This window comes from Vulpes vulpes, unplaced genomic scaffold (assembly GCF_048418805.1).
Source record: "Vulpes vulpes isolate BD-2025 unplaced genomic scaffold, VulVul3 u000000652, whole genome shotgun sequence".
Lineage (NCBI taxonomy): Eukaryota > Metazoa > Chordata > Mammalia > Carnivora > Canidae > Vulpes > Vulpes vulpes.
Genome location: NW_027325771.1, coordinates 2,239,002 through 2,266,695, shown reverse-complemented (window position 1 = coordinate 2,266,695; position 27,694 = coordinate 2,239,002). Strand labels below are relative to the sequence as shown.

The following is a 27,694-nucleotide window of genomic DNA, read 5'->3' as shown; positions in this document are numbered from 1 at the left end:
ATCTTTCACCACCACGCACCAAACCTTGCTCAGTGGTTTCCCGTATCAGCTTCACTGTACATCACTCTCCTGCTCCCGCCGAGTGCCACCACACCGTCCCCGCTCCTGGGCCACGTTCCCTCTCCCACAGCCTTTGGCATATACTTTCTGCTCTGTCTGGCATGCTCTTCCCCTGGTTTTCTTCATGGATGGCTCCTTAGATCTTTAAGTTCTCAAATTAAATGTCACTTTTTTCAGAGAGACAATTCCTGACCACGCCAATTCACTATCATTCTCTGCTTAGGGTGGAAGGACATATGAGAGTGAACACAAGTATGGAAAATCTTTGTATCACATGTCAACATCCACCATGTAGCAGGCACCATGGAGAGTCGTTAAAAAATCAGGCAATGACCTTGCCAGTTGACTTCAGTCCTTTACCAATAGCCACCCTGGTGCTAAGACAAAAAACAAACAAACAAAACCATATGAATGAAGTAGCCATAGTGATACATATGGAGGCTACCCATGTGCCCAACAGCATAACGTACATCTACCAAGGCCGATCTAACTCCTGTCACTGCCGAATATCCAACACCCCAGCAGCCAAGGCTGATGCTGAGCTTCCAATATGGCACCGTTGCTCAGGAAGATCAATCAATCACTTGGCGAGAAGTTGACCATGTTGAATCCTTTTCATCTTGAAGAGCCAGTGGTTTGTTTTTTTTTTTTTTTTTTTTTTTTTTTTTTTTTGTCATAGGAACAGACCCACATTTGCCAGGATAGAGACTGGAGTGGCCCCACTTGTCAACACCCACAGTAACACACCGTTCTACTGCTCACTCCTGTAACTCTGAGTTCTGCAGTGTTAGAAATTTTCCTCCTCAAAAAGGGATACGCTTTCACCTGGGGATATAGCAAGGGTACCACTGAATCATAAGCTACAGCTGCCATCTGGGCATCTTTTGTTCCTTGTCTCCAGGGACCAGCACAAGGGATGGGGTCACCATTTTGGCAGAGGGAATCCACTCAGTCATCAGGAGGGAAAAGGCTGCTGTTACAAAATGGGTCAGAGAGGAGTACACGTGGAACCCAGGTAACCCATTCGGGTTTCTTTTGGTATTTCCTTTCCCACTTGTGACTATAAATGAACAAGTATAGCAACCTCATTCTGAAAAGAGGATGTGTCTTAGTCCACGCGGGCTGCTATAACGAACCATCACAGACTGAGTAGCTTAAGCAATAAACATTTATTTCTCACAGTTTCGGAGCTTGGGAATTTCAAGATCAAGGTGTTGGCAGGTTCTGTATCCAGTGAGGGCCTGCCTCCTGGTTTGCCTTCTTGCCGTGTCCTCTGGTGGTAGAGAAAGAGAGAGCTCTGGTTTTCTCTTCTTCCTGTGAGGACACTAATCCCATCATGGAGGAAGCTCCATGTTCATGATTTCATCTAAACCTAATTACCTCCCAAAGGCCTTATGTCCAAATACCATCACACTAGGGGTAAGGGCTACTAATTTAGGGTGGGAGGACACAAACTTGTAATCCTGAGCAACATGGTGGTCAAAACTCAGACCCCTTGGGGATGAGAACGTGGGTCACACTACCTGAAAAGCCACTAAGACCGGCAGAGGTAGTATCTGATGGAGACAGGGACCCAGACAGGTAATGGAGGAAGGAGAAGAGGAGTACTGGCTGCGTCTCCTAGACCAATTACAGCCGTGGGGGCTAAAGTTTAACCCACTCATCTTCCACTTCTAAGTTTTCTTTCAGAAAGATGGGCCCACTGGTATCCTGGGGGAGATGCTCCATGGGTGTGCATGAATAGGTGGACCGGAGGAATGCAAGGGGGGGCTGTAGTAGACACTGGGGCGAGTCAAGCCATGTCTCTTCAAGGAAGGACACAGTGTACGGAGCTGCCAATCAGTAGACAGCCTCTAGCCATTGGCTCCCTCGGGGTGTGTCCCTGTTTACAGAGTCACACCTTCTTGAGGTCATTCCCTTTCCAGGGCAGCCCATACCTGGTGACTGAGCAAGAGGGGTGTGCACAGGCCTGGGCTTCTCTGCCCAACGTGGCACAACTCTGATGGGCAATCGTTGCCCAGAGCCACCTGCCATGCTGGGTGAGGCTCGGTCAGGCCTGCATCAGTTTGTCCCCTCTCTTTACTTGAACTTCTCTCCCCCCCCTTTCTTTTCACTGGTGCTAATCCTTATTAAGCATCTTGCACCCAGATTTGTCTCATTGTCTACCTCCAAAGAAACCAACGTGGTACATGCTTTGGTGGCAAATAAGGAACTTGCTAGCTAGGTCGTTTGGAGCAAATTATTTCACTCTGAGGAACCTCCATTTCTTTGGCAGTAAAATGTAAATAACATTTACCTCTCAGGGTTGGGCTGTGTGAGGTGTGGAGAAAATCAGGTGTGTGTCACCTGGTCCAGCGTACAGCATAGAACAGTGTATGATGTTTGACAAGGAAGCCCTCTCAGAAATGATGACTTCCCATGCCGACCCGGCTTTGTGAGCTCTCTGCTGGGAAGGGAGAGATGAGTGTTCTGTTTTCTGGCCGCTTTGTTCCTAATAATAACGGCGAGTTCTTGAACAGCATGCACCACCAGCCAGGCACTTTGCAGGTGTCTTGCATATATTAACTCATTTAACCTGCAAACAACTTGGTGAGGAAGGTTCCTAATCCCATTTGACAGGTGAGGAAACAGAGGCACAGGGAGGTCCACAAACTGGCCACAGGTTCCAAAAATGGCAAGTAGGAGAGTTGGGCTTTGAACCCCGGAACCTGACACCAGAATGTGTGCTCATTCCCAGTATAAATATATGGCCTCTTGGTTAAACTTTACCGTACAAAGAAGTTGACATGGAATAAGGCAGTCTTGCTGCTAACTTCCCACTTCTTCATGACACCCTTCCAGAACTAGTTTTTCTAAATGGGAAAGTGAAAAAGAGGCTGAGGAAGATGTCACCTGCCTGCGGATGGTGTGAGGTTCAGGAATCCTTCCCGAAGCCCTGAGGCAGGGAGAAGTCAACATCTGTACCTCCCTGGGGTCGAAGCCCCGGGGGAACCACTCTAGCAGAAGGTCTGAGGGCACGAGCGTGACGTTGGCAATGGTCGCTTCCTTGCAAAATTTCAGATATTTGCAAATAATTAACTCAGCATTTTCGACATGTCTTTATTTGCTTAAATTAACAAAATATAGGTTACATGCTATTTTCAGGTAAACTGCTTTTTCCACTGAAGCAGAAAGCAATATTCACAACTTGGGTGACTACACACTTGGAGTTTTAGTATTTAAATAGCAAGCCAGAATTCTGTACAAAATCAACATTTGGTGTAATGCTGTCCAAATATGCGAAGGTTTTTAAATGTTAGCTCTGTTACATTTTGTTCCAGCAAAGCAGACAGAGATCATGATTCAAAATTCGATGTTAATATTTTATTAAATTCCTTTAGGGCTTAATAAATATAGTATGCATATTGGGCTTCCTCACGCAGCGACTCATATACAAATATACCAGTTACCCCTGCGGGGTTACGAAAGGTCAGCCTCAGTCTCATGGCCAGTGGGGATTCAATTTTTTAAAAAGAGAGGATGAAAGAGGAATTAGAAGGCAAAAAAGAGGGGCGTAATCATAGACCTGAATAAAAAGGATAAAAGAAAAATATGCCACTTGGCTGATGAGTTGGCTGCTTCAGAGCGACAGTGGTCAAAAGCCTGGGAAGCACGTGGTAGTGACCTACTCTCAGAGTGCCACAAGAAGGTGGGTGCCACGCTGCCCTGACCCTTAGACTGCTGATAACCTTGGGTGCTTTTACTCCTTAATTCTCTTGGGGTGATCCCCATAAGTCTGTCCTTCAGGTTTGCGTTCTAGTTAATTAGCTCAATAGGCAAGTTGGCCCACCCTTCCCCTAGCTCAGCACTCCTACAGAGGGTGTCCATATAATTTATTACCCAAACTGGGACTCTTTTGAGAGTTGACGTGATACTCTTAGTAATTATCCTGGGGCAGAGGTATAAACCAGGGTTGCTCCAGGCACACCAGGACGTTGGTCACTCATCAGCACATAAAACCAAGCTTTTAGCCTTAGTTCTCACAAAATCGGTATCTATTTACCATCAGGCTAGACTTGATTGAGTCTCTCATACCCAAAGTCAGGAACTAAAAACAGGCTTTATAATACACTTCCTAACACTTTTTAAATTACTTTCCTTAGACCTTTTTTTTTCCTCCCTCAAAATGAAATTTTACTTGGAAGGCTCACATGAAAAACAGATGAAATGTGAGCCCCGTGGAGTGAAGTGGGCATGAGAGCTGAGTTTCTCCTTTTCCCCTCACAGCTTTGTAGGGGCCTAAGAGGGACCTCTGGCTCCTTGCTCCACAACTTGGAAACCACCCTTCTAGACCGTACTCTCTCCATCTCAACATGAACTTGATCCTCAAACATTCCCACATGATTCATTGGTTGGAAGACACTAGAGCTTGCCATTCTGGATTCCCTGGTTCCAGCGAGGCATACCCAGAACGAGCTGGAAGTCTGAAGCCCCGACAGCAGGTCTACAAGTGCTCTAGACTACTGAGAGAATGACCTTGTAAGAGAACCCAAGAGCTGGAGGGTCACAGAGCATGCCACCGGCCTCCTTGTGATGTTATCAGGGGCACTAATGAGCTATATTCATAAGGAATGGAAGGCAAGTTGCCCCTTGGAGGACCTGGGACGGTTTCCTGGCACAGAGTTGTGCTTGTACCCACAACAACCCACTCTATCGCCGTCAGCATCCCCTTTGCAGGAGCTTGACCTCAGAACAGGGGTGGCAGTAGGAAACCCAAACAGCTTTGGCACTTTGCGGTGGTGGTGAGGCTGGAAAAGAAAAAAGAGCTTTAGGCGAGGTAGCAGGAGAAACGTGTCAGGGATCCACGAAGCCCGTGGGCAGATGATTAGAAGTAGATGCGACTCCGGGGGAAGAGAAAAAGCCGGCATCCAGCCGTCAGAGACGACGGGCCAGGCCCTCCAGAGAGATGTCCTGGCAACATTAGGAGGAGAGAAAGCCAAATCACAAACAGTACCTAGCTCTACAAATAAGAGTTGAAACTACCACCCAAGAGGCAGTTTTTACATAAACACAGACACAGTACCAGAGGGTTAGTCACAGGTGGGCGACCCCCGGGGAGGCGGCTCTACCCGGCGCCTGGCCTGGGGAAGCCTGCCCGCCCGTTAGAGTCGTCACCACTCACTAGCATCATGATTCAAGAGTCTCGGAGGAAATAATTAGTCACTGCGGGCTGGCTGGGTGTGTTTTAAGTGTATTAAGTGACCATAAACATCACAGGCATCATCTTCTAGAACAAAAAGCGTGTGTTTATACAGTGTGTGTGCGGGTGTGCCTGTGCGTGCACACATGCGTGCGTGTTTGTGTCCTGATGAGGCTCTTACACGACAGATAAGAAGCCCCGAGTCAGCGGTATGACTTCAGAGTCTCCTACTCTATATTTTAATGAGTCTGAAGCCAGAAACATGTATTTACGGAGTTCCTGGGACGGGTCTTGGGAGCCACCATGTTAGCCCGCTCAGTCTTTCTCAATCCTGGCTGCACAGGAGAATCATCTGGAGCAACCTTAAAAAAAAAAAAAAAAAAAAAAAAAGCACAGGAGTTGGCGCTCCACTCCAGACCAAATGAAATCAGAATCTCAAAGGTTGAGGCCTCAGCATTGGTTACTTTTTTTTTTTTAAGTTCCCCTAGATGATTCTAATGTGCAGGCAGCATTGAGAACGAGTCCTGAATCCCCCTTTATCAGTAAGTGGCTGATGGTTATTCTAATATTCTAGATAAGCAACACTTGGATGGCAGGAATCCCTCCCCGCACGCCCAGCTCCGGCCCTGGGGAGAAATCCAGGGCCTGCAAACTCTTGGTTGTGCAGCTGCTTGGTGGGCCGCAGGCCCCAGAGCAAGGCCTCCAGGAGGGAGCTCTGTTCAGGCCACGGAGGGTGAGCCTGCAGACGCTGAGCACTCTGGGGCCACCTGGGGAGCGGCTCCACGCGCCCCGCCTGAGGCAGGGAGCAGTCGCAGATCAAGACAGACAGGCAGGCATCTGAGTTCTGCTGGGTTTTCACCTCTTTACAGGCATTCACATTTTCTTGAAATTCTATCTTGTATCTGCAGCAACTATTGAGAGCATCCGCGTCAATACCTCACTCTCCTTGTCCTTTCTGGTATGTCAGATTATTTAATGACAGTGATTTATATATATATCTATGTATAGATATATACACACAACTACTAATGTTTTCACCTATCTGGAAAAATATTGTGAGTTCCACCCATTCAACTAAATCATCATTAATAAGGTAACGTGTCAAGCACCATATTTTTGCAACTAAAAAGAAATTTACCACGTATTGCGTATTAGTCAAAGGAAGACAGAATTTCTAAAAGCACCTCAGCGTCAGCATCCAGTTCGGCCCGGCGAGCACGTACAACATACTGTCCGGCAGGAGCACGCGGTAGCACCGGGGAGGCCGGCGTGTGTGCCGGAAATCGGGGCCCTGGCGTGGCCTGCGAGGGAAGCATTTATGTGGCAGGGGACAGTCCCCGCTGGCGCGGCCCAAGGCCCTGGCTGCGGCAGGTGACAGCTCACGCAGAAGGCGCTCCTGGCACGGCCTCGCTCCCATTGTCCAGATGTGATTTGAAGACCGTGCACTTAGATCCCTAAAAGCACCGCTTGTTTTTCCATCTTCCTCTCCAGTAATTCCTTTAAACTCTCATCTCTGTGCTTGAAGTACAAGTAATCGGGGAAGGGGGGACCCCGCCGGGCACCGAGCAGAGCCCGTGGGCGGAGGCGCTCCTCTCCGTGGGCTCGGTCCCGGTCCCTCTCCCTCTCGGGGCCGCCCTCCGGCCCCGCGCTGTCCTGGCCCCGGGCCTTGGCCTCTGCGCCCGCCTCGTCCTCGGCCTGGCCCGCTGAGCAGGGGGGCTGCTGGGGGTGCTGCGGGCCCGGGCTGTGTCGCCAGGGCTCACGGTGGGGGTCGTCCTCCTCCTGCTGGGGGCGGCAGCTGGCCCGCGAGCCCTCCCCAGCGGGCTGCAGCTGGGGCACCCCGGGCCCGCGCTTCTGGGACAGGTCGAAGGGCTCCTCCTGCTCCAGCCCCCCGAGGGCCGCGGCCACCGGCGCCAGGGCGAGCCTCCCCCGGCCGAAACCTGCGGGAGCAGAGCGGAACTCAGGCTGGGGCGCAGGGAGCCGGCCCGCCCGCACCCGGCCCCAGGACAGCCGGGTCTGCACCCCAGAAGCAAGCAAAGCCCCGGTTAAGCATCCGCTCCCCAACCCCAGCCCAGGTCTTAACCTCAGGGTGCTAAGCTCAAGTCCCGCAGGGAGCTCTGGGCTGGGTGTGCGGAGCCCAGCCAGAAAAAGTTAAATGAGGTTAAAATTAAAAGTAAAATATATATTGGCAAACTGAACTCCAATTAAAAAAAAAAAGCTGGTATTAAAAAAATAAAAATAAAATAAAATATGCTCCCAGTAAAGCTGTGGAGAGACGGGCCTTGTCACGGATGTCGTGGGCATCAGGAGGGCTCCTTTATGGTAAATTTGGCAACAGGCGCCAAAAGCTTATAATAAGCAGCTTCTGACTTAGCAGTTATACCACTGAGAGCTTAAACTATGGAAATAGTCAAGTGCACAAAATGTGGAAGGACGCTCCTCTACCACATTTTTTTTTATAGTGAAACTGAAAGGATAGAGGTTTTAGATAAATGATACAATGAACACATGTAGATGTAGAGACCGACTAAGGGTCGTAAAAAGCTAGTCTATATATTTTAAGTAAAAAAAACCTATATTTATCATATATATTTATAGTGTAGGCCCCATCTTATCTGTCTTCATCAAAAAATATCTGGATGAATTTATGTCAAAATCTCACAAATTAGGTGATTCTGACATTTTTCTTTTCATTTTTTTAAAAAAGATTTTATGTATTTATTCATGAGACACAGACAGAGGCAGAGACACGGACAGAGGGAGAAGCAGGCTCCATGCAGGGAGCTCCATATGGGACTGGGTCCCAGGACCCCGGGGTCACGCCCTGGGCTGAAGGCAGACGCTCCACTGTGGAGCCACCCAGGGATCTCTCTTCTCACTTCTAAGATATTCCTTATTCTATTATTTTCAGTGAGCATATTTTCAGTGAGCATTTTACCATAAGAAAAAAAAAGCATAGCAAAGGTATTATCATCTTGAAAAATACATGTGTCTACCACTTGGAGCCAAGAAGGCCACCCCATAACGGGGTCCCCGAGCACGGCGGAGGGGAGAGGGCCTGAAGAGACCCAGAGCCCCCGTGTGCACCCCAAGGATCCGTGCTGCTGAACTCTGCGGTGCCAAAGGGCCTCCCTCTCAGCCTGGGGTTGAGGGCCCTGTGAGGGGGGGACCTTGCCAGAGCCCAGGGACACAGGCCTGTACCCCTCACCCCAGGTGTGATCCCGGGGAGCCAGCAGTCAGGGCCCAGGCGAAGGCGGGGGCTCCTACAGGAGCCGACGTCCAGCCCAGGCTGCCTTGTGATGTCACAGGCAGCGAAGCCGCCTGCAGGTTTAATCATACAAGGCGCGTGGGGAGGATCTTTTTAATCCGATTCAGGATTTTTTGGGGCCGTTTCAAACACTGGATTGCAAAAGTGCTCACACCGTTTGTAGATGAAAACATTACAAATTGTTGAAAGTCTGTTAACTTTCAAAGCATCTCTCTGATACGTAGTGACACTCTTTATTTTTCCACAAGAATGACAGGCTCGTCAGGTGCCTTTTAGGATCCGAGCCCCCCGTACGGGGTAAGTCACGGTCACCAGGTTGGGCTTTCCAGCGGAGGGCCCTCTCCTCATTGCCTTCTGTTCCCAGCCCCAGCAACTGGACAAACTTCACCAATTCTGGAAAAACCCAGGTCTAGGTTGGAAGTTGGCTCAGGCAAGGAGAGATGCAGAGAATACTTCGGGAGAAAACCAGTCTCCGCAGGGTGGGGTGGGGACTGCTTTTGTTTTTTAACTGGAATTTTTTCAGGGCTTTTGCATGAACTCTAGGCTTTGCTCTGTGATGCCCACAGCTCCCGTCACTCAGTTATCAGCTCCTGTCACTCAGTTATCAACACGGATGAAAACTGCCTTCATTCTGTTTCACACTGTGGGGGGAACATGTGTGTCCTATTTACGCATATGTGCGCCCACTGGCCACCCCCCCGGGGAGGGCGGGACAAGGGGCAAACGTGAGACCGTCACCCCGCGAGCACTGGCTTAGTGCAGCAGGTCCTGATTGAGCCCCGGGTCCAGGGCCGCACAGTCCACAATGCCGCTGGGCCTCAGTACGGCCTAGGCTGTGGAGTGGGAATCACCCAGGCCAGTCTGGGGGGCGCTGGGCACCCCTGGGGCGTCTCCGGAGTACGGAGCACTGTGCAGGGAACAGCAGGGCACCGTGGGGTCTGCAGCCGCGAGCATTGTCCGCTGTCCCCGTGCACACACCCGCTGCTGTCGCCTCCCTGGTCCCTGGCAGCCGCACCTGCCGCCCATTCGTGGCACGACCGCCCAAGGGGGGCAGCCCGCCCAGTGGGTGCGCGAGCCACATAAGGCCACCTCGGCTCGGCCCGGGAGCGGAGCGGGAGGGAGAGGGGTCCCCGCACAGTCCAGGGAGGGCTCCGCGGGGACCCGAGCGCCGTGCCCTGCGCACGGGCCACTCAGCCGACCCAGCGGGGAAAGCATGCCTGGGCGCCCCGCTGTTTTGGAAAGGGGAGAAAGATCCCTCGCCCTTTAACGGCAGCGTGATGGAAAGGATCTACCCAAGGCGTTAGTTCAGGGTCAGGCAGCTCTGCGTTCGAGTCTTGGCCCTGCCGCTTTTCAGGGAGGTGGCTTTGGGCAAACCAGTATCCTGCGGCCTCAGTCACCCCATCTTACAAAGCTGGGGCTGGGAGACATTCCTCTAGCCTTGCGCTGTTGAAAGATTAAAGGGGACGGGACACCCAATGTGGCATCTGGAGCAGAACCTCGTCCCAGTCCTGGGTGACATCATCATGACACTGTGAGGCTTCCCTGTGACCCCTTTCATGCACCACCTTCCAACAGCAGCATTGCATGTGCTGTGGTAACGTCAAGAGCCTGCTCCTCCGCCCCTGCTGTGGCCTTGACAGTTGTGACCCCTTTTAACAAGAGGAATAACCCATCCCCCCCCACGGAAAGTAAAGCCCCCTAAGTGCAAGCTCAGCTCCCGGGTGGTACCCGCTGGCCTCAGCGGGCTGGGCACCTCCCAGAGGAATGCTTACCTTGAGAATGGAGGCCCCGCTCCATGACCCCATGCTTGACTTTCATGTGGCGTGTCAGGTTCCCCTTTAGGGTGAATTTGCTCGGACAGTAGAGACACTTGAAGGGTTTGCTGTCGGAGTGCAGGTGCATGTGGCCCATTAGGTTGTGCATCCGGTTGAACTCCTTCCCACACAGCTGTCGGGGGCGATGGGGAGGACGAGACAGGTTATTCACGGCGTGGGCTCCCCCCCCACCCAGATGAACCCGCACCCAGGCCTGCATGGGGCTGCATGCACTGCTGCTGTGTGGGGGTCTCGGCACGGTAAGTGGCCCCCAAGGGAGGTGTCCCCAGTGAAGCCGGGGATGGCCTGCACTGGGCCCAGGCTCTGACGCGGAGCCAGTAGGAATGGAGTCATGAGACCGTGGTCCTGCCACCTGGTGAATTTGAACACGAGGCAAAACCCTGCAAACCTACTACAGCTTCTTTTGCATGCAGGCCGCACAGAAACAGAAAAGCCGACCTGAAAAGTGATTGCTCAGAGTGGGCTCTGAGCAACGGCGCATACACGAGTACGGGCTTCCTATTTGCACGGCGTTCGTAATGCAGAAGGTCCTGTGCTAAGCCTGCCATGGACTGTCACCTTTAGTTCCCCCACCAGTCCCAGGAGAAGGCTGCGGTTATCGCCCCCAGTTCACAGATGGACAAGCGGAGAGATTAAGGCACCCGGGCCAAGACACACAGCTAATGGGTGCCCGAGCTGCGACAGCAACCCCAGAGGCCATGTGGCCAAACACCACCCCGTCCTGCACCCCCTCGACACCACTCTTCTGCTAGACTGTGTCATGCAACGCGTTTCGAATCTTCTTACTGCTCTTGGGGATGGACGGCAACACTAGAAGGGACAGAGAGACCTCAAGCAAGGCACGTGTCTTCTCTGCGGGCTGGGCTTTGAAAACACGATCTCAGCTTTACCAAAGGCAGACGTGTGCTGTTGTTCTTTCCTTTCTTTTTTGGTCGTGCTGTTGTCTCTGTTTCCCACAAAGTGCAGACGCACCATGGACCGCGACCGTGGTTCTCCCACTGCTTTTGAAAGAACAGAACCGCCTTTTCTGAAGGCAATCTATGCAGACGCCCAGGGTGCACAACAGAGCCCGCTGCTCTAGGGTGTCCCTTCTTCCCCTTGTTCCCCAAGCCCTGGCGCAGCAGGGTTCCGAGGATCCAGCCCTTCCTCGGCCGTGTGCGGAAGAACACGGAGGAGGGTTTTCTATGCGTGTGAAGAAGGCCAGGGCGCTAAGGAAGGAGCACATTCCCTCCCCCCCAACCCCAGAGGCCCGTGTCACCCGGGCAGCCATATGGAGCAAGAGACGACACGGAGGGAGGACTCGGGCCACAGTGGCCCCTGAGGCTGACACCAGTTTTCCTCTCTCGCTGAGAGATATTTTCAGGGACAGTGTTGGGGATCCTGGGTTGAATGTTTATTAACCAAGGAACTGTTTTCCTCAAGCAGCCTTGGAGAGAAGAGTTAAGCTGGCCCTAGAAGAATGGGTCGGCGCAACAAACAGTGGCCTTGGGAGACCCGCTGGAAAGGATGCTAGGTGGCATGAGAGGGGGCCGGCTGGGGGTGACGGCTCTGTCACAGAAAATCCATGCATGGATAATGAATAACAGGTTCTGTATTTTTTTGATGATTCATATTTGGGGATTTTAAGTCCTTTTTCTCTTCCCTCTTTATTTCCTTGCTGGCAAGGATGAATTTGGCACACCAGTGTCCCACGCTCGGGATTCCGAGCACCTGCACACCACGTTCCTTTGGAAACAGTGGCCCAGGAGGGAAAAGATTGAGAGTGCTGGTTGGTCTAATTTTAATGTCCTGGGGAGAAGCCCCGCATGTGGGATGGGGACTTGCTTTCTTTTACTCTCAACAGGGGACTAGTTAGTGAGATGAATCAATCTGTGACTCAGCTTTTCACATGTGCGGACGTTCTGGGAGACTTCTATTTATTACCTTCATCATCCAATTCTCCATCCTGGCTACAGGGGATAAAAAGCTTTGAATCTAGAGAGCCTCTGTTAGGTATTTCCACTCACGAGTCATTTTAGGGAGAAAAAAAAAGTACATCTCATTTGGTTCGTGGGATGGTTCCTGATTATTTGGAGCGAGGCGGCCACAAAAGATCTGAAAACAGCACAAGCCCTGGGCTGTTAAGCACAAGATACATGGGAGCAGAGGAGCCGGAGGCTGCAAGATTATATACTACTGCACTAGTCCAAGTGCATACAGGTCTCAGGGTTGTTCAAGCCAGACAGAATGGAAGGCACGGCACCTTCTGTACCCGGCTACTATGAAGGGGAGCTTCTACTTTATCATCTCTAATTGCTAAGGTATCAGCAGCCGGACTAGTCTGAAAAGGTTTTTATAAAGGGGATGGAATTTCAGCCTAACCTTGAAGAATGTATAGGGCACCATTTGTTTTTGTTTTGCTGCAGAATAAAGTCTCTTCAAGTATTTTCAGGCACTTTATTCAACCTTGAACGGTGATTGCAGTGGTGCTAACGACCGCCTGTTTGTTGTTTCCCCAGCCGCTGCACCTTGGAGGTCAGAGGGACTACGCATTTCACCTGCCCCGTGGTCCCCTCTCCCTGTCCCTTTCCCCGCCCCACTCCCACCCCAACACACAGAGCTGTGCACACGTCACAACGGCTACTGGTAAGCACTTTCCACATTCTTCCTTAGCTCTAGACAAGCCACGGTGTATGATCCTGTAACACAGGATCATGTGTCTACTATAGCGTTATTCTGACTCAATCAGTTCACTCTTGAACATTGTGGGGGCATTTTTAGTGGCACGTGAGTATATCAGGACATTAAAATGATATGGTCCCCTGAAGTCAAAGAATGTGGCTTTGGGGAGGGTCCCCTGTAGGACATGACTGCTCAGCTACATTATCTGAGGGTGATTGACAGAGGAGACTTTTGTGCTGTTGGCAAAATTTATTTCGTGCATATCAGAGTTATCCTTCATGGTTGATGGTAGCCTATTGGGCCAACTGATGGAAAGCTTTTGCAGGGTTGGATTGAAGGTGTCTCAACTCTGAAAGAGGTCTGGGCACTACAAGGAGCCCTAGGTTATCTTCCAAAATGCAAGGGCGACCTTCCTTTCCTATGTGGCCAACCTCAGTATCAAGCACAGGGCTATGCACACAGTAACATTTAATAAATCTCTAAGTATTTAGTTGGGAGACCAAACAAGTCAGGAAAATATCCCTACCCTGTGCAAAAATTCCAAAAAGCAGCCATCACATCTCTTCCTTTCCCCTACTAAAATGTCTATAACCCTATACACACTAGTTTGGAAACCAAAATCCTTCATGGCAGGAGGACAGGGACAATTACTCAGGCCCCGAGGCACCTGGACACCAGTCACATCTCCGTAGTGGGCACGCTTAGCTTCTTCCTTTCAGCTCTTGACCCTTCCGCAAAACCCTTCGGCCCTTATTCGGAATACCCAGCCTCTTCATCTTTCTCAGAAGGCCATCCTCACATGACAACAGATGAGTGTAGAAGATACTTTACGTCTATGAGATCCAGAGAAAAAAGACCCCTCAGCCACTGTTAGTAAAGAAAGGCCAGAGAGAGTGAACTGGGTAAATCAAAGATGGCACCCTTGGGTGGGGTTTCAACATGTGAGCCCCAAGAAGAATCCTTATAGGAGTGAAGGGGAAGGAGACCAGAAGGAAGAAGGAGAGTGATCTGGGAGGGATCACCAAAATGCTAGTTTCTTCTCCCGGGGAAAGCAGTGTGTGTCAAGGCCCCCTGTAATCATGAGGTGTGAGGTCAAGAGCTTGCCCAAGTCAAGACTTGCTGAACCATCTCCTGCCAAGGTCTGCGCGAATTAAATCAGGGTGGCTGTTGTTGATACAGGGAGCTCCTGGAGTGGAGAAGTCCCAGATTTCATGGTGCAGGTGGTCATCTTTCAACCAGTCTGCCCCTCCTGAACTCTCAGTTGCTCTAATGAGGGGTACGAGTGTGCCTCTGACTCAGCCTTTCCATCAATACCAACTCTAATGCCTACTTTTTAGACAGAGGGGGAAACCTCCACATTTAACAGAACGTTGGAACAACTGTTTTTGAACTGTGCTTTGCAAATGGGCTGCATGGATCATAGGGCTTTGAGACAACAGCTCAGAGAGGTGATGGCGAGACCCTGGAAGGATGGAGAACTCGCTCCATTTTCTCTTCTGTAAAACGTCAGTGATAATAATAGTTTCTTATGAAGGTTGTTGTAAGGATCAAATGAGATAATTCATGTAAAGGGCTTGCCAAGTAGTAAGAGCTCAATAAATATTAGCTCTTATGATTATCATGTACATAGTAGACTCTTATACATTCTGGAAAGAGACAGATCTGTAAAGGTAAGAGTGCTTTTTAGGCCAAGTTATTTGGAGGAAGTATTACAGGGAGGCCAAAGCGAGGGATCCTTCGGGTAAATACTTGCCGGGTCGCTGGAGGCTGCAGAGGCAGTCGTGCCCGACCCAGCGCGGAGAAGTGTGGTCGGAAGGAGAAGCTGCACCCTGGCCCTGGGTTGCAGCCTTTGGGAGAGCCCCTCATGTGGCTCCTGGATCCCCAGCCCTTTAAGCAGCCGGCAGATGCCGTTCCCTGAGCCAGATCCAGGCCTCCCCGGGCCCCTTCGCGCCGGTCCAGGGCCCGGAGGCACCTCAGGCCACTTGTCATGGGCCGCGGAGACAGCGTGGACAGCCAGTGACACTGTGTGCAGGGGCGGGGTGAGGGTGGCGGCGGCCCCGGGGGAGGCCCGCAGAGCCAGGAGGCCGGGGTGCACCCGGGGGCCTGGGGGTGCAGGTCCCGGGAGAGCAGGTCGGGGCGCCAGAGCCTGCGGCCCACGGGCAGGGCCCTGCTAAGCCGCCCTTGCCTACGCCTCCTCTCGCGCTCTCTCTCTTTTAATAAGAAGGGTGTTCCTTTCCTCAAAGGGCGAGGGAGGGAGGGAGGGAGAGAGAGACTGTAAACTGTCCAAAAGGACCGTGAGAAAACAGGAAGCTCTGAGAAGTACAAGAGAAAGCAAGATGAAATCTGGTCGCAGGCGGCCCCCGGGGACTCGGAGGCATTGTTAGGCAGGCGGTCCGAGCAGCTATATCCTTCCTTCTCGAGGAGGGCTTGGCTGCCGAAAGGCTGCTATCTGGTCACTGCCTTAACCCCCTCCACGCCAGCCCCAGGGCCCTGGCCCAAAGGCCCAGCCCCCGAGCTCCCCCGCAGCGTGCCCCCCACGGGGCGCCAGGGCCCAGGCGGGGAGCGAAGCCGCGCGGCAAAGGCAGTGGGGCCCCGGCCAAGGAGGCCTCGGCCCTCGGCCCGCGCTGCCCTCCGCCCGCGGGCCCCCGCCCTCGCCGAGGCTGCGGATGACCTGGTGATTCATAACTCAGGCAGCTCCCGGCTTCACCCATCATCTCAAAGGAGAATTTGTCCCGGAAATTCTGGATGGCTGCTTTTCCTGGACAGGTTTCCCAAAGACGGCAGCTGGCTCTTCGCTATTATGGAGCGCGGCTGCCACAGGGATGGCATCCAAATCAACCCCTGCGCGCTTACGCAGAATCTGGGAAGCATATTTCTGAACCGTGGCTCAAGTCTACAGGCACGGGTCTCTGGAGGCACTCCAGCTGGCTCCAAGAAGCAGGGAGGCCAGAAGTGGAGCCAACAGCAAAGGAGTCCAGAAGGGCAGTAATGGGTTTTTTTTTATACAAGAAAAATATATAGAGAGAGAATGGAAACCTTTCCTCTCCTCTAATTTTCCATCCTATTGTGAATGCTTAATCTCACCGTGAGCGCATGTTGCTGCTCGCTGAGGACAGCTGTTGCCACTGAGCTCGGGGCCAGAGCGAGCCAGGTCACGCTGCAGCAGGGGGAGGGCTTTACGTCAGGAGGACTTTTAGCAGGGAGAAACCCAAGAGATTAGGCCCTGTTCCTTCAACACTCTCTCCCTTTCTACAAGCTTTTGGGCAAAGCGGACAGATCTAACTCCTGGGGTATGACTGTGGCAAGGTCTGCCTTTTTTTGTTTGTTTGTTTCCAGCCACGTCAATTCTGTGACGCGACTATCTCTTCCCTGTTACCCACGATAAAGCTTTTGGGTTTAGTTTTCTGGGCCTCTCCTCCAGCATCACTATGCAGTCAGCCAGCCACTCATCTGGGATTGGCTATGGTTTTCGTGGTGATGAGCAAATGGCCCTCCGTTCTGTACCCAATGCCCAAAGTTCCACGGACATCCACCGAGGGCCAGGTCTCCAAGAATCCACAGCAACACTGGTGGTGAGCAAAGCACATAGGACACCGTCTGGAGACAGCCTGTGCTGCAGGGGGATCAGGGGCCGGCTGACAAACACGGAGCCGGGGTACATACTCTGTAAACTCAGACATGCTCTGAAGCCCCTTTGAAGTGAAGAAGGGTGATGAGACCAGGAGGACACCAAGCAGGGGGGCACTTTGCAGGGACATGGGGACAGAGACAAAGACCTTGGCAGGGCTTCTGGCACTTCCCAGGAGGCAGAGGGCTCTTCGGTGAGGCAGCTGACACCTGCCCTCATTTCAGAAATGTCTAAGAATGGAGAAGGCCCGCCCATTTGACAAAAATACCCTTCAACACCCACTTATTTTTAATCCAATGACAGATACACTGTCCTAGGCAGCCTCCTGACCCGTAGTGTGGTCTCCTGGGAAAACCTCCCCACGAGGGAAAGGTGGCCTTTGCAGACGACGCAGCCAATTCCCCCACCAGGCCCATCTGCCACTGAAGAGTATAAACTGTGCATCATCTCAGAGCTGGATTTCAGTCCTCAAGCCTCTCTCATGGAATCTGGTGGTGTTAGGATACATCCCAAGCCTAATCCACCCTCAAAGAGAGATCAGAGTGAGTTTCTGAACCACAGAGTGGATCCTCAGGCACCCGCTGCACCATGTATGGTGCCCTATCATGGGGGTGGGTGGAAGAGGGGGGCAGGCATAAGGTATCAAGCAAGGTTGGCTCATTGAGCACTGGGCCCTGCTCACACCACGTCATGCAGTCTTCTATGCACTGGTACCCGAGAGAATCTTCTCAGTCCTCAGGTACCACCTGGTCCAAGAAATCCTCCAGACCCCTCTGTGTCCCCAGATCAAATCCAGCCTGCAAGCCCTTTTTCTGCATCGGCTCTGCTCCCTGACGAATCCTCTGTTTCAGAGATGCTCTCTGCCTGGTCTGACCACAGGTCCTGCTGCACCTGATGTGACGAAGGAGGTGGCAGTTGGCTGGACCGCACAGGTGTGGAAGGGATGGCAAGCAGGGCTCCCTTCACGTTTTAACAACGTACGTGTCCTGCCGCCGGCCGGTGAGATGCAAACACACAGTTCATGCTCGAAGCCCAAGAGTGAACCGAGCACAATGAAGGAAGAGTGGCCAGCAGCTCCCATTTGCACCTCCGCTGTAGGGGAAAGCAACCCCCCGGCCGCAGGACAGCTGTGCTGAAAGCAAAGGGCTCAAGTGGGAAGCGGGGAGGAAATCAAAGTGCCTAACGAGAGAGAGAGAGAGAAGGGGTGTTATACGGAGTCCCCAGGTTCCCGAGGCCACGGCTGGCTTCCTGGGCCTGTGTGCAATGCGGTCACAGAGGCCCCAACCCAGAAGGGTCCTCCTGAGTTGGCTCTAATGCTCTACTTTCACCGCCCTGAAATTCTTAATATAATGCCTAACGAGGGGCCTCACATTTTCATTTTGCACCAGGCACTAGGAATGGTGCAGCCTCATCTGCACGCAGCTTCCTCCCCCTTCGGCTCAAGATGACTCAAGACGCACAGGAGTCAACTTTCAAACCACCGGGAGCTTGAAGGAAAGGAGGGGAAACACGAGTGGGTGGCAGGAAAGGGCTGGAGGGAGAAGCCTCCCTCCCCCGCCTCCAGAGAATGCCCATTCGGGTCTAGGGAAGCTCTGGTTCCTGACCCCTCTCACCCCGTCCAGGAGTGGCCGACACAGGAAAGCTGCTGGCTTCACAGGGGGTTCCTTCAAGTGGGGAGGGGGTACGGGGACATGCTGCAGAGGGAGCAAGGCAGGAAGAGCCCCTCTGATGGGCAGCACATGGCATCTGGGCCCCATCAGACACGCAGTAGCACAGAAGGCAAACGTCCACTGCAGACACAAAGGCTCCAACGGTAGCCAAAGGCGTGATTCCCCTCTGCTTCCCCCAGCCCTGTCTTCACCGTGGGCCACCGCGCGCCTGAACCCCCCGATCCGCAGCCGATTCCCTCTCACAGGGCGAGTGGAGAAGGGAAACGGCACCAGGGAGGGGTGGAAGGACGGGGAACAGCCTGGGAGGCCCAAGCGTCTCTAAGCAGTACCTGTCACTCCTGGAGTTTTACTAATCTCCAGCTCCTACGTGATCTCAGCTACACTATCCTTAAGCCTACCCCAACCCCTAACCCTACCCCTACCCCTAACTCTACCCCTAAGCCTAAGCCTAAGCCTAAGCCTAACCGGCTGCTGAGATAAAAGTGAGATGAGGTAACACTCCAGCCAGTGAGGCGGATGCAGGCATTCCCACGGCAACGCTGCACGCCTGCTCTGTACGGGACTTGGGCACCGATGGGAACCACTTCGGACGGCGGCACTCACGGCCAGGCCTCGACCCCAACAAGCACTTCTAAGGGCGCTGGAGGCCCCAACCTTGGCCTCCCTCCCACCTGGCCTGGGAGACCCGGCCTCACATCACACAGCTCCATCCTGGTGTCCGGAGGGTGGGGGCGGGTAGTGGTGCCGCAGCCTCTCGGGCTCCCTTCCGAGGGCCACCCATCAGCTTGTGGGGGGAAGAGGCCTAGAGGCTGTTGCTCCCTCCCAGGATGGGCCGCTCCACCTCGCCTTCATCCTTTAGCCACCTCATGCCCCCGGTGGGCCTTCCGCCCTCCTTCCTCCCCTGTGCGCTGATCCCACCGTACGACCCACAGGGCCAGCTTCCTAGGGACCAGCTAAGGGCTGGTGCAAGCATAGGTGTGGTGCGCAGAGGAACAGAGCCATGGATGGGCCTGGGGTTGGCCACAGCAGCCCCTCGGACGAAACACAGTAGGACGTTTCCTGGAGATCCTCCTCTACTGGCCATTGGCACAACCCTCTACATCCTTCAGGTGTGCACCGCCCCCTCACCCCGGGCCCGCTGCCCACCTTGCATTTGAAAGGCTTCACGTCGGAGTGGACGATCATGTGTGCTTTGAGGGTCTGTTTCTGCACAAAACTCTTGTAGCAGAGGTGACACTGGTAGGCGCGGATGTTGGTATGGATGAGCACGTGTCTCTTCATGTTGGCCAGCAGAGTGAACTCCCGCCCACAGATCCCACATTTGTGCTCCTTCACACCCTGGAGAGAAGCAAGATTCAAAACACGCTGTGGTTAGCAGGTGACACGCATTCATCAGAATTAGAATCTTCACTTCTCTCTTTGCCACGCGAGTCCACGGAGAGCCTGGTGACAGATGCTGAGTTCCAAAGGGTGTGGCTTTGGCCTTGCTAATTGCCGTTTTCCTGAAAAGTGTTAGTCACATAATCTTTTCTGTTTTCTGAAAACCATGAGCTAAGCCAAACCTTTAGGGAAAAAGAAAGCTACTGCTCCCGTTGCTCCTGCTGCTACAGGGGTTAATTCTATAGTAACAGTTCTGGGGATTAATAGGATTTGGGAAAGAGCCCTGTGGAGTGATATGTAAAATGAGACTACAATCTATCTTTGGGGAAAACAAACAAACAAACAAAAAAACCCAAAAACCCAAAAAAACAAAACCTCCTCAAGTGATGATAGCATTTCTCAAACGAAGAACCATTGTTTTCTTGAGTTTTCCTTAATGGACTTGACAATCCCAGAAGAACAAGTGATATGCCCGCTTGAATAAACTGCAACTTGATAAGCACCCTCTTGAAATAGTCTCCCGGGCTCCCTCAGCTCATAGTGACCTCTGCGTGATTGGGCCATGGAGCCTCTGCTCAGCTAGCTTCTGTCCTAGAGAGAAATCTGAAGGCAGCCAGCTTTCTGAATTAGAAAACAGGGCAGAAAGAGACTTTGTACCTTCCCCGCTATTCATGGAGAGGGGCTGAAGACGTAAGCATCGGTGCCCTCAGTCGAAGCCCCTCCCAGGGACTCACAGTGTGAGCAGAGTAGGAGCGACTGCTGCCTGACCAGTGCTTCCCTGAAAAGGCCTTTGCAAGCCATCCTAACACAGAATGACTTTTCAGGAGGAACACTTAGAGACCCACGGCGTTAGAACTGAGGCTGGTACAGGATTAGAACGAGCTGCTTAGCTAACCCTTATAAAATACCTATTACCTGATACCCATAGCGACCTAGGGAGAGAGGAGGTCTAAGTGTAGCTCTGAGTCCTTTCTTCAAGGTGCGACATGATAAGGACGTACCGCTCCTCAGTTTTGGTGAGCCCACGGCCCCCAGGGGCGGGTCCAGGTCTCTGCCCAGCCATTTAGGGGCTGTGCAACTTCAGGCGAGTCTCATGTTGTTGGGTCCCTCCTCTCAAGATGCAGCCGTAGTTCATGAGAACCAGGGACTCTTTCCAGCCCAAATACCTCTTGAGTCTGGATGACTGTCGGTGAGTAGGAGTTCATGCTCACCAAGAGACGGGAACTGTAATGCCCTCCGGAGAGGGTGAATTTTAACAGTATGTTGTGTATTCAAGTAGGGAGTTTAAAATTCTGAAAGTCATGAAAGTTATATTCTTGATGGGTCTCAAGCATTACCTCAGCATCTTTCTTCTCAAGATCGCCTCCCCACTTGTCTAGGATTGTGCTGTCCTGCGACCAAGAGTGCCTACTTATCACTAAGGAGAATTCTGTGTCCTAAGTAAAATTCACATAGAGGCTGGCCTAGAACTCGTGAATGGAAGCCTGGACAAACTCTGGGAACCGAGGCAGCGACTGTGTCACTAATAGGATCAGTGAAATCACAGAGAGGGAGCCCATGTTAGGAGGGAGGGAGAGAGAGGGAGGGAGGGAGTAGAGAAGGGGAACACTTGACAATAGCGTTCAAGGGTTCAGGTGCCAGAGTCCGAGGGTCTGGGGGACAGCCCCCTGCCTCGGTGGTGTGCACATCTGCAGATCTGGAGTAGTGATACCTGCAGGGTGCTCTTAGAGTTGTTGAGGCCCTCTACAGGGCTCTTACCCAAATCCTAAATGAGAAGGAGAGCGCCTGGTCCGCAGCAAGTGTTCAACAAACACTACCTCTCACTGTTGGCTGACAATGGGAATTAAAACACATTTTGTTTCCTAATTCAAACGAGACATTTTGGACACCAGGCTGTTTTGTCCATTTTTTAATTTCATTTTCTACTTTCTTAAGAGAACTTCTGTATGTTCTAAAATTCATCTTTGATTCCTTTTCCACATATGTAGAAGCCCCTGCAACCCGCATAGGGCTTTAAATCTCAGGCCAGCTTCTTTGTGGATGGTTCCTGCGCTTGGCAGGTGCCTCCTCCCTGGGTGGTATCCTCAGGTGCCTTTCGTAGGGCAGGAGCTGTTTGGCTCTGCGTCTCCACTGCGGAGCCCCAAAATGCCCACATTGTGTCCTAACCTATCAAACGAAACCCCTTATGGCAGGGTAGAGAGGCTATCCTGGCTGGGCAAAGTCCTCCACTGGCCTTTCTAAAGAGTGTATTACAGACTCTGGCTTACTAGACGTCTCTCCTGCCAAGGGAACTACTTGAGGTCCAAAGCGTGAGGGCAGAGATCGTTGGGGCAAACCTCCCCTCTCAGAAGCTCACAGCAGCCCCAAGTTGGCTTAGCTGGCTAAGATTTCAGGGACACCAATAGGACCTCGCCTTTGTTCATCCCGAATGACTCCAGGGCTCTGGCTGCAAAGTAGGCTGGACTCGGGCCCTTGGGCCTGTATTTGTCCTTAAAGATCTGAGCCTAGGCAAGGTCAAACCAAACCCAACAGAAGGGTGTGCTCTCACTCCTCCCACCAAACAAACCACAGGACACTGTACCCAGCTGGGCAGGGGCTCCACGACCGGGAGCGCAGGCCTGGCTGGACCCAGAGCCACATGTGCACGAGGCAGTTCTCACAGCTGTGTGAGAAAACCACCCAAAAGGCGGCCACTGCGTCAGCAGCAAAGGACCAAGGGAAGTGTCTAGAAGGCAGCTCTGGTTAGTAACTCCCAGGCACAGAGCTGGTCTTGGTTCCTGAGTGTGTCCTGAGACACACTCCTGCTGATGCCCCAGATGACGTTTTGGGAAACAGGGCTTCAGGGCTCAAAGGGGGCTTGGGAGCAACAGCAGGAGGCCCAGGGGGCTCCCTCTGGCCTTGCTCACTCTGCTCTTTGCTCTGTGCACATTACTTACCCCGGGGCCCACCCGAGACCCGGGAAGGCTGGCTGGCAAGGGGCTGCAGGCCTGGTGGGCCTCCGGGCCAGGTCCGGGGTGGTGAGGCCGGGAGGGGAGGACCCGGCGAGGGTCCGCCCACCCTCCCCCCCTGCCAGGTGCCCCCCCAAGGCCCTCCTACCTTGTGGGTGAGCGAGTGCTGCTTGAGGTGGTGCGGCTGCACGAACTCCATGCCGCACTCGGAGCAGATGTAGGGCCGGATGTCCTTGTGCTTCATCATGTGGTTCTGCAGCTGGCTCGGGTACTGGAAGGTCTTGTCGCACTCGGAGCAGCTGTACTGCACGGGGCCGCGGTGCGCCGTCAGGTGCCTCTTGAGCTGCGCCAGCGTGGGGAAGTCGAGGCCGCACTCCACGCAGATGTTCTCGCGGCCGCTCGCGTGCTTGGCCTCGTGGGCCTTGAGCTCGCTGGGGTAGGCGAAGCCGCGGCCGCACACGCGGCAGTTGTGCGGCTTCACGTCGCTGTGCTGCATCATGTGGCGCTTCAGGTGGCTGGTCTGCGTGAAGGCCTTGTGGCACACCTGGCACTTGTGCGGCCGCGTGCCCTGGTGCGTGAGCATGTGGGTGTGCAGGTGGCTGAGCTGCTTGAAGAGCTTCCCGCAGCGGCCGCACGCGTGGGGCTTGATGCCGCTGTGGCCCAGGATGTGCGTGACCAGGTTGTACTTGGACGTGTAGGACTTGTCGCAGCTGGGGCACTGCCAGCGCTTCTGCGCGCCGCCCACGTCCACCAGGTAGCTGTCGTCCACGCGCACGTTCACGTCCACGCGGTCGGCGCGCGGCGGGGCCTCGGGCCTGCGCGGGGGCGGGGGCGGGGGCGGCGGGGGCGGCGGGGGCGGCAGGAAGGCGTGGCGGCCGAAGGGGAAGGCGGGCGCGGGCACGAAGAGCGGCAGCACCAGGCCGGGCGGCCCCTTGGGCAGGTAGGCGTAGGGCGCGGGCAGGAGCGCGGCGGGCCACGGCCGCTCGGGGGGCTCGGGGGGCTCGGGGGGCTCGGGGGGCCGGCCCGGCTGCAGCCCCACGTGGCAGTGGCTCAGGTCGATCATGCGCGAGGCGCACGCGGGGCGCGGCGGGGGCGGCGGGGGGCCCGGGGGCGCGTCCTCGGCGGGGGGCCGGCAGGGCACCTTGCTGGGCACGCTCTTGCGCCTCCGCGAGCCCCCGCCCTCGAAGGCCCCCGGGAACCCGTCCAGGTGGCCCGCGGGCGGCTCATACCGAAACTGCGAAAAGGGGCCCCGGAGGGCCTCCGGGAAGAGGTGTCCCTGCGGGGCCTTGCCTCGGGAGACCCCCGGCTGCAGGCAGTGCGGGAAGGACGGGGCTCGCTTCAGCCCCAGCTGCAAGGGCACGACCTCGTCCTTGATCGCCTTCATCTCCCTCGGCGTCCTGGGCCGCGCGCCTTCAAAGAGAGAGAAATGCACTGTTTTTTACGAGAGAAAAAAGGGTTCCTCGGCCCCCACGGGCGGCGGCGGGCATCAGGGCCAACTCAGGGGGACTGACCCTCTCGGCCCAGGGCGGGTTCCCGTCGCTGCGGTGCAAAGCCCCGGCCTGCTGCACGGGGACCCCAGGGCGCCCACAGAACCAGAGCGGTGGGCCGGGTGTCAGGGTGCTTTGGGAAGACACCTGAGACCTCAGCCAGCTTCGGGGTCCCCCCTAGGATGAGGGCGGCGGGAGCAAGGATGCAACCCGTGAAATGACCTGCATAGTGGGGGAGCCAGAACTGGGGTGCAGGGGATCCCTGGATGGCTTGGCAGTTTGGGGCCTGCCTTTGGCCCAGGGCACGACCCCAGGGTCCTGGGATCAAGTCCTGCAGGAACCCTGCTTCTCCCTCTGCCTGTGTCTCTGCCTCTGTCTCTGTGTGTGTGTGTCTCATGAACAAATAAAATCTTTATAAAAAAAAAAAAGAACTGGGGTGCACTCTGACATGGGTTTTCAGCCTGAGATGGCCTTGTGTCTGCCAGTGGGACTTCCATGTGTATTCGGGGTCACTCCTGGTCTCAAGGAACCAACCTCCCTGCCCGTCCGGGTCTTGAGGGCCTTGGCTGCTGGAGGAATGGGGAGCATTCAGGTCCACACAGGGGCAGAGATTTGCCTGCTGAACTCGGACGTCAGATTTCCCGAGTTACCCACTCCAAGGCAGGTGTGCTGCCGGGCGTACCGAGCGGATGGGGTCAATGTGATGAAGGAAAGCGGATCAGACAATGTCACCAAGTCATCTTGGCAACTTAAGCCTTTTCATCTTCCCCGTGAAGCGTCCGCAGGTGAAAAATACCAGGATTGTGAATCTCTGAAACTGCACTTGCATCTCCTCCTTCCCAGAGGTTTCGGGATAAAGCTCGGCCTTCACCGACTCCCGAGGCAGGTGACCTTTCTTTCCTTGCTGGGCCTGCATCAGGCATGTGTGGGAGAGGGTGTGGGCTGGACTCTAAGCCAAGGGCTCTGCGTCCTTTCACGCGGCTCCCTGCCACGTTTCTGCGCCCCTCGTGTGGATGGTGGTAGAGAGAACCGGGTGGCCGACTCCACATTTCCAGGGGGGGGCCCTTTATGCCCTAACCCTCTGAGCTTGAAGGGGATCCTTAGGGCCCTGGCCTTGGGGATGGCTACGTGCTGAGCACTGTAGGGTGAGGCTCCTCAGTATGAGAGGCCCAACAGTTTCTGGTGATTTTCTTCAGTCCTTGATGGAGCAAATGTAATTTTTGCAAGTACCTGGGTATTAACAAAACTGCTTGTGTGTCTTCATGAGAGGTTTGAGAACTGCAGCACCGTTAAAACGAAAATGGGCCTTTTTAGGTTGGATTACCAATTCCATGCACAGAGCATTCAACGGAGAGAAAAACTATGTGCCTTTATGATACGAATATTTGGTTGTTACTTAAAACCGTTACAGAAAATCATCAGAAAACTAAAGAATAATGTGTATTGATCTTTGCTTTGTATTTATGTGGTGGGGAGTTAGCTCTGGTTTGTCTTCTTTCCGTGGATTTGGGGTTTAGTAATTAAGAGCGAGAGCTTGTTTAGCAGAAGGAAAGCTCAGCCCTATGTCCCATCCCCCTTCTCCTTCCTAAAATTGTTTACCAAAATGCCAGGTCTTCCCCCACTGCTAACCCGAGGACCAGGCACCTGGGGAAGATGAGGAGAGCGGCAGCAGAATGAGTACCTAGCCTGTGAGCTTGGGGACGGCCGCTGGGTGCTGGTAGGTAGGCCCCGGGCGGGGACGGAATGGTTTCCACGGTCACTGGGTCTGGCCTCGAGCGGCAGCAAGTCCTGGCCCCTGAATTCGCGTGCGGGTCTAGAGGGGCTGGTGGACCCTGATCTGACACCCTGTTACTTCTATAAAAATATGTGGCTTCCAGACAAGGTCAGTGTGTCCTCTTGAAATAGAGGGAGGAGGAAACAATGGCAGCTCCTTTCTCTGGATTTTGTTTTGGCCACGGTTGGTTGTATTCCCTCGGTGGCGAGAAGGTTCTATTTGCAAAAAAAAGGCTTTTCACACTGGGGACAACTACGCCAGGCCACACATGACCATGGCAGACCACAGCGGAGCCCATCCAAGCGCACACTGGTCCTTTTTTATTCTGATTATCTGATTTAGAGAGCTTGATTGAAGAATTAGTTTAAAACAAAAACAAAAACAAAAACAGACCTACCAGAGCATGGGCCAGAATTTATTAGTTCGTTGAATATTTTATTGCTAAGGTATTAGAAAACGCATGGCTAATGATGTTTGACGTCTTTATACCGTGTGTGATATCTTATTACTAGAAACCTACCTACGTGGAAACGAATGTTTTCGCTCATTTTTAAAACAAAAGGTGTTTCATTATTGTCTTTGTGCGGCGTGTCTGTTTCTAGTTGTGACACGGTCTACTGATTGGGTCCCTTTACTGCGTTAGGAGCGACGTTTTTAATACAATACTAATTTCAAAAGCATATTTACGTTCTGTGTTTGCGTCTTAATTTTGTCGCCGTCGACCTAGTCAGGTAAAGACCTATTATTGAACACAGATGACGTGATTTCTTTTAATATCAACGTCAGAATTGTGTCCCCCAAATGTAGAGATTTTCCGTATGTTCATGTTAATCTCCTCCCTGTGTTGACTTGATGACGATCTCCCCCAGTGTCTGACTCCACCCCTAAAAACAGTCATGTGCCTGTTCGAGAATAAAATCATCAATTCAGGAGCTTTAAAAAGGCATGGGGATCCCTGCATGGACGTTTTCCCAGAGCTTTCAAATGGCGGAGCCCTCTGCACACCTATCGGGGGCGCCCTCCCCCGCCCGGCAGGCCCGGAGGAGGCATGTGCCTGGGCCCTCCCAGGAGGGGGGTCGCTGCTGCTGACCCCCAACAGCACAGGTGCCGAGGGGAAGGAGCCCAAGGAGTGTGGGGCGGGGAGGATCCAGGAAGGGTGGCTCCCTCGGGGCATTAATCTTGGGGTCGGTGAACTTAGGAGGCTGAGCGACCTCTGGGACACACCGACGGCCCCGTGTGCCCCACGGCGGGCTCCCTCGGAGCAGGTCCCCCTGCGTGTGGCACATGGGGGTTCCCATCGGGGCCTGGCCGGAGCCTGTGGCCCCTCCTGGGACGCAGCCCGTCGGAAGCCGGTTCCTCGCCAGGAGGAGCAGGACCTCGTGCACCACGGCACTGGCACTGTGAAAGCAGCCCCCTGCGCCGTGGTCGGAGCCCTGCGCTGCAGGCGGGATCTGGGTTTGACCTGTGTCAGCGGCTGTGAGACACCGAGCCTGGGGGGCTCAGGCCATGGGCCTGGGGACCTGGACGAAGGCTTGCACTGGGCCCCTGCTTAGCGGGGAGCCTGCTTTGCCGGCTGCTCCCCCCCCACGCCCGCCCTGGGTTCTCTCCCCACCCCTGCGGTCTTCTCCCTCTCTCTCTCTCTCTCTCACACACAAAGAAATAAAATCTGAAAGAAAGAAAGAAAGAAAGAAAGAAAGAAAGAAAGAAAGAAAGAGAAAGAAGGAAAGGAAGGAACCTAAGCAAGTTAATTTGGGGGCTTGGCTTTCTTGTCCATGACCTGGGGGTTGGGGTATTGCCTGCGGGGTGT

At 53.7% G+C, this 27,694-nt stretch overlaps 1 protein-coding gene across 1 annotated transcript in view; it reads right to left on the bottom strand.

Annotated features, from left to right (window-relative positions):
- Positions 1 to 3,145: 3,145 nt before the first annotated feature.
- The window catches only part of ZNF366 (zinc finger protein 366), a 70,375-nt gene continuing 45,826 nt past the window's right edge, over positions 3,146 to 27,694 (bottom strand). The window contains exons 2-5 of the mRNA XM_072745387.1: positions 22,775 to 24,036; positions 19,445 to 19,636; positions 10,277 to 10,451; positions 3,146 to 7,176 (exon numbers count right to left, since the gene is read on the bottom strand). Coding sequence (XP_072601488.1) covers positions 6,686 to 7,176; positions 10,277 to 10,451; positions 19,445 to 19,636; positions 22,775 to 24,010 — 2,094 coding nt within the window. The 5' untranslated portion in view covers positions 24,011 to 24,036 and the 3' untranslated portion in view covers positions 3,146 to 6,685. The remainder of the gene's footprint in view (positions 7,177 to 10,276; positions 10,452 to 19,444; positions 19,637 to 22,774; positions 24,037 to 27,694) is intronic.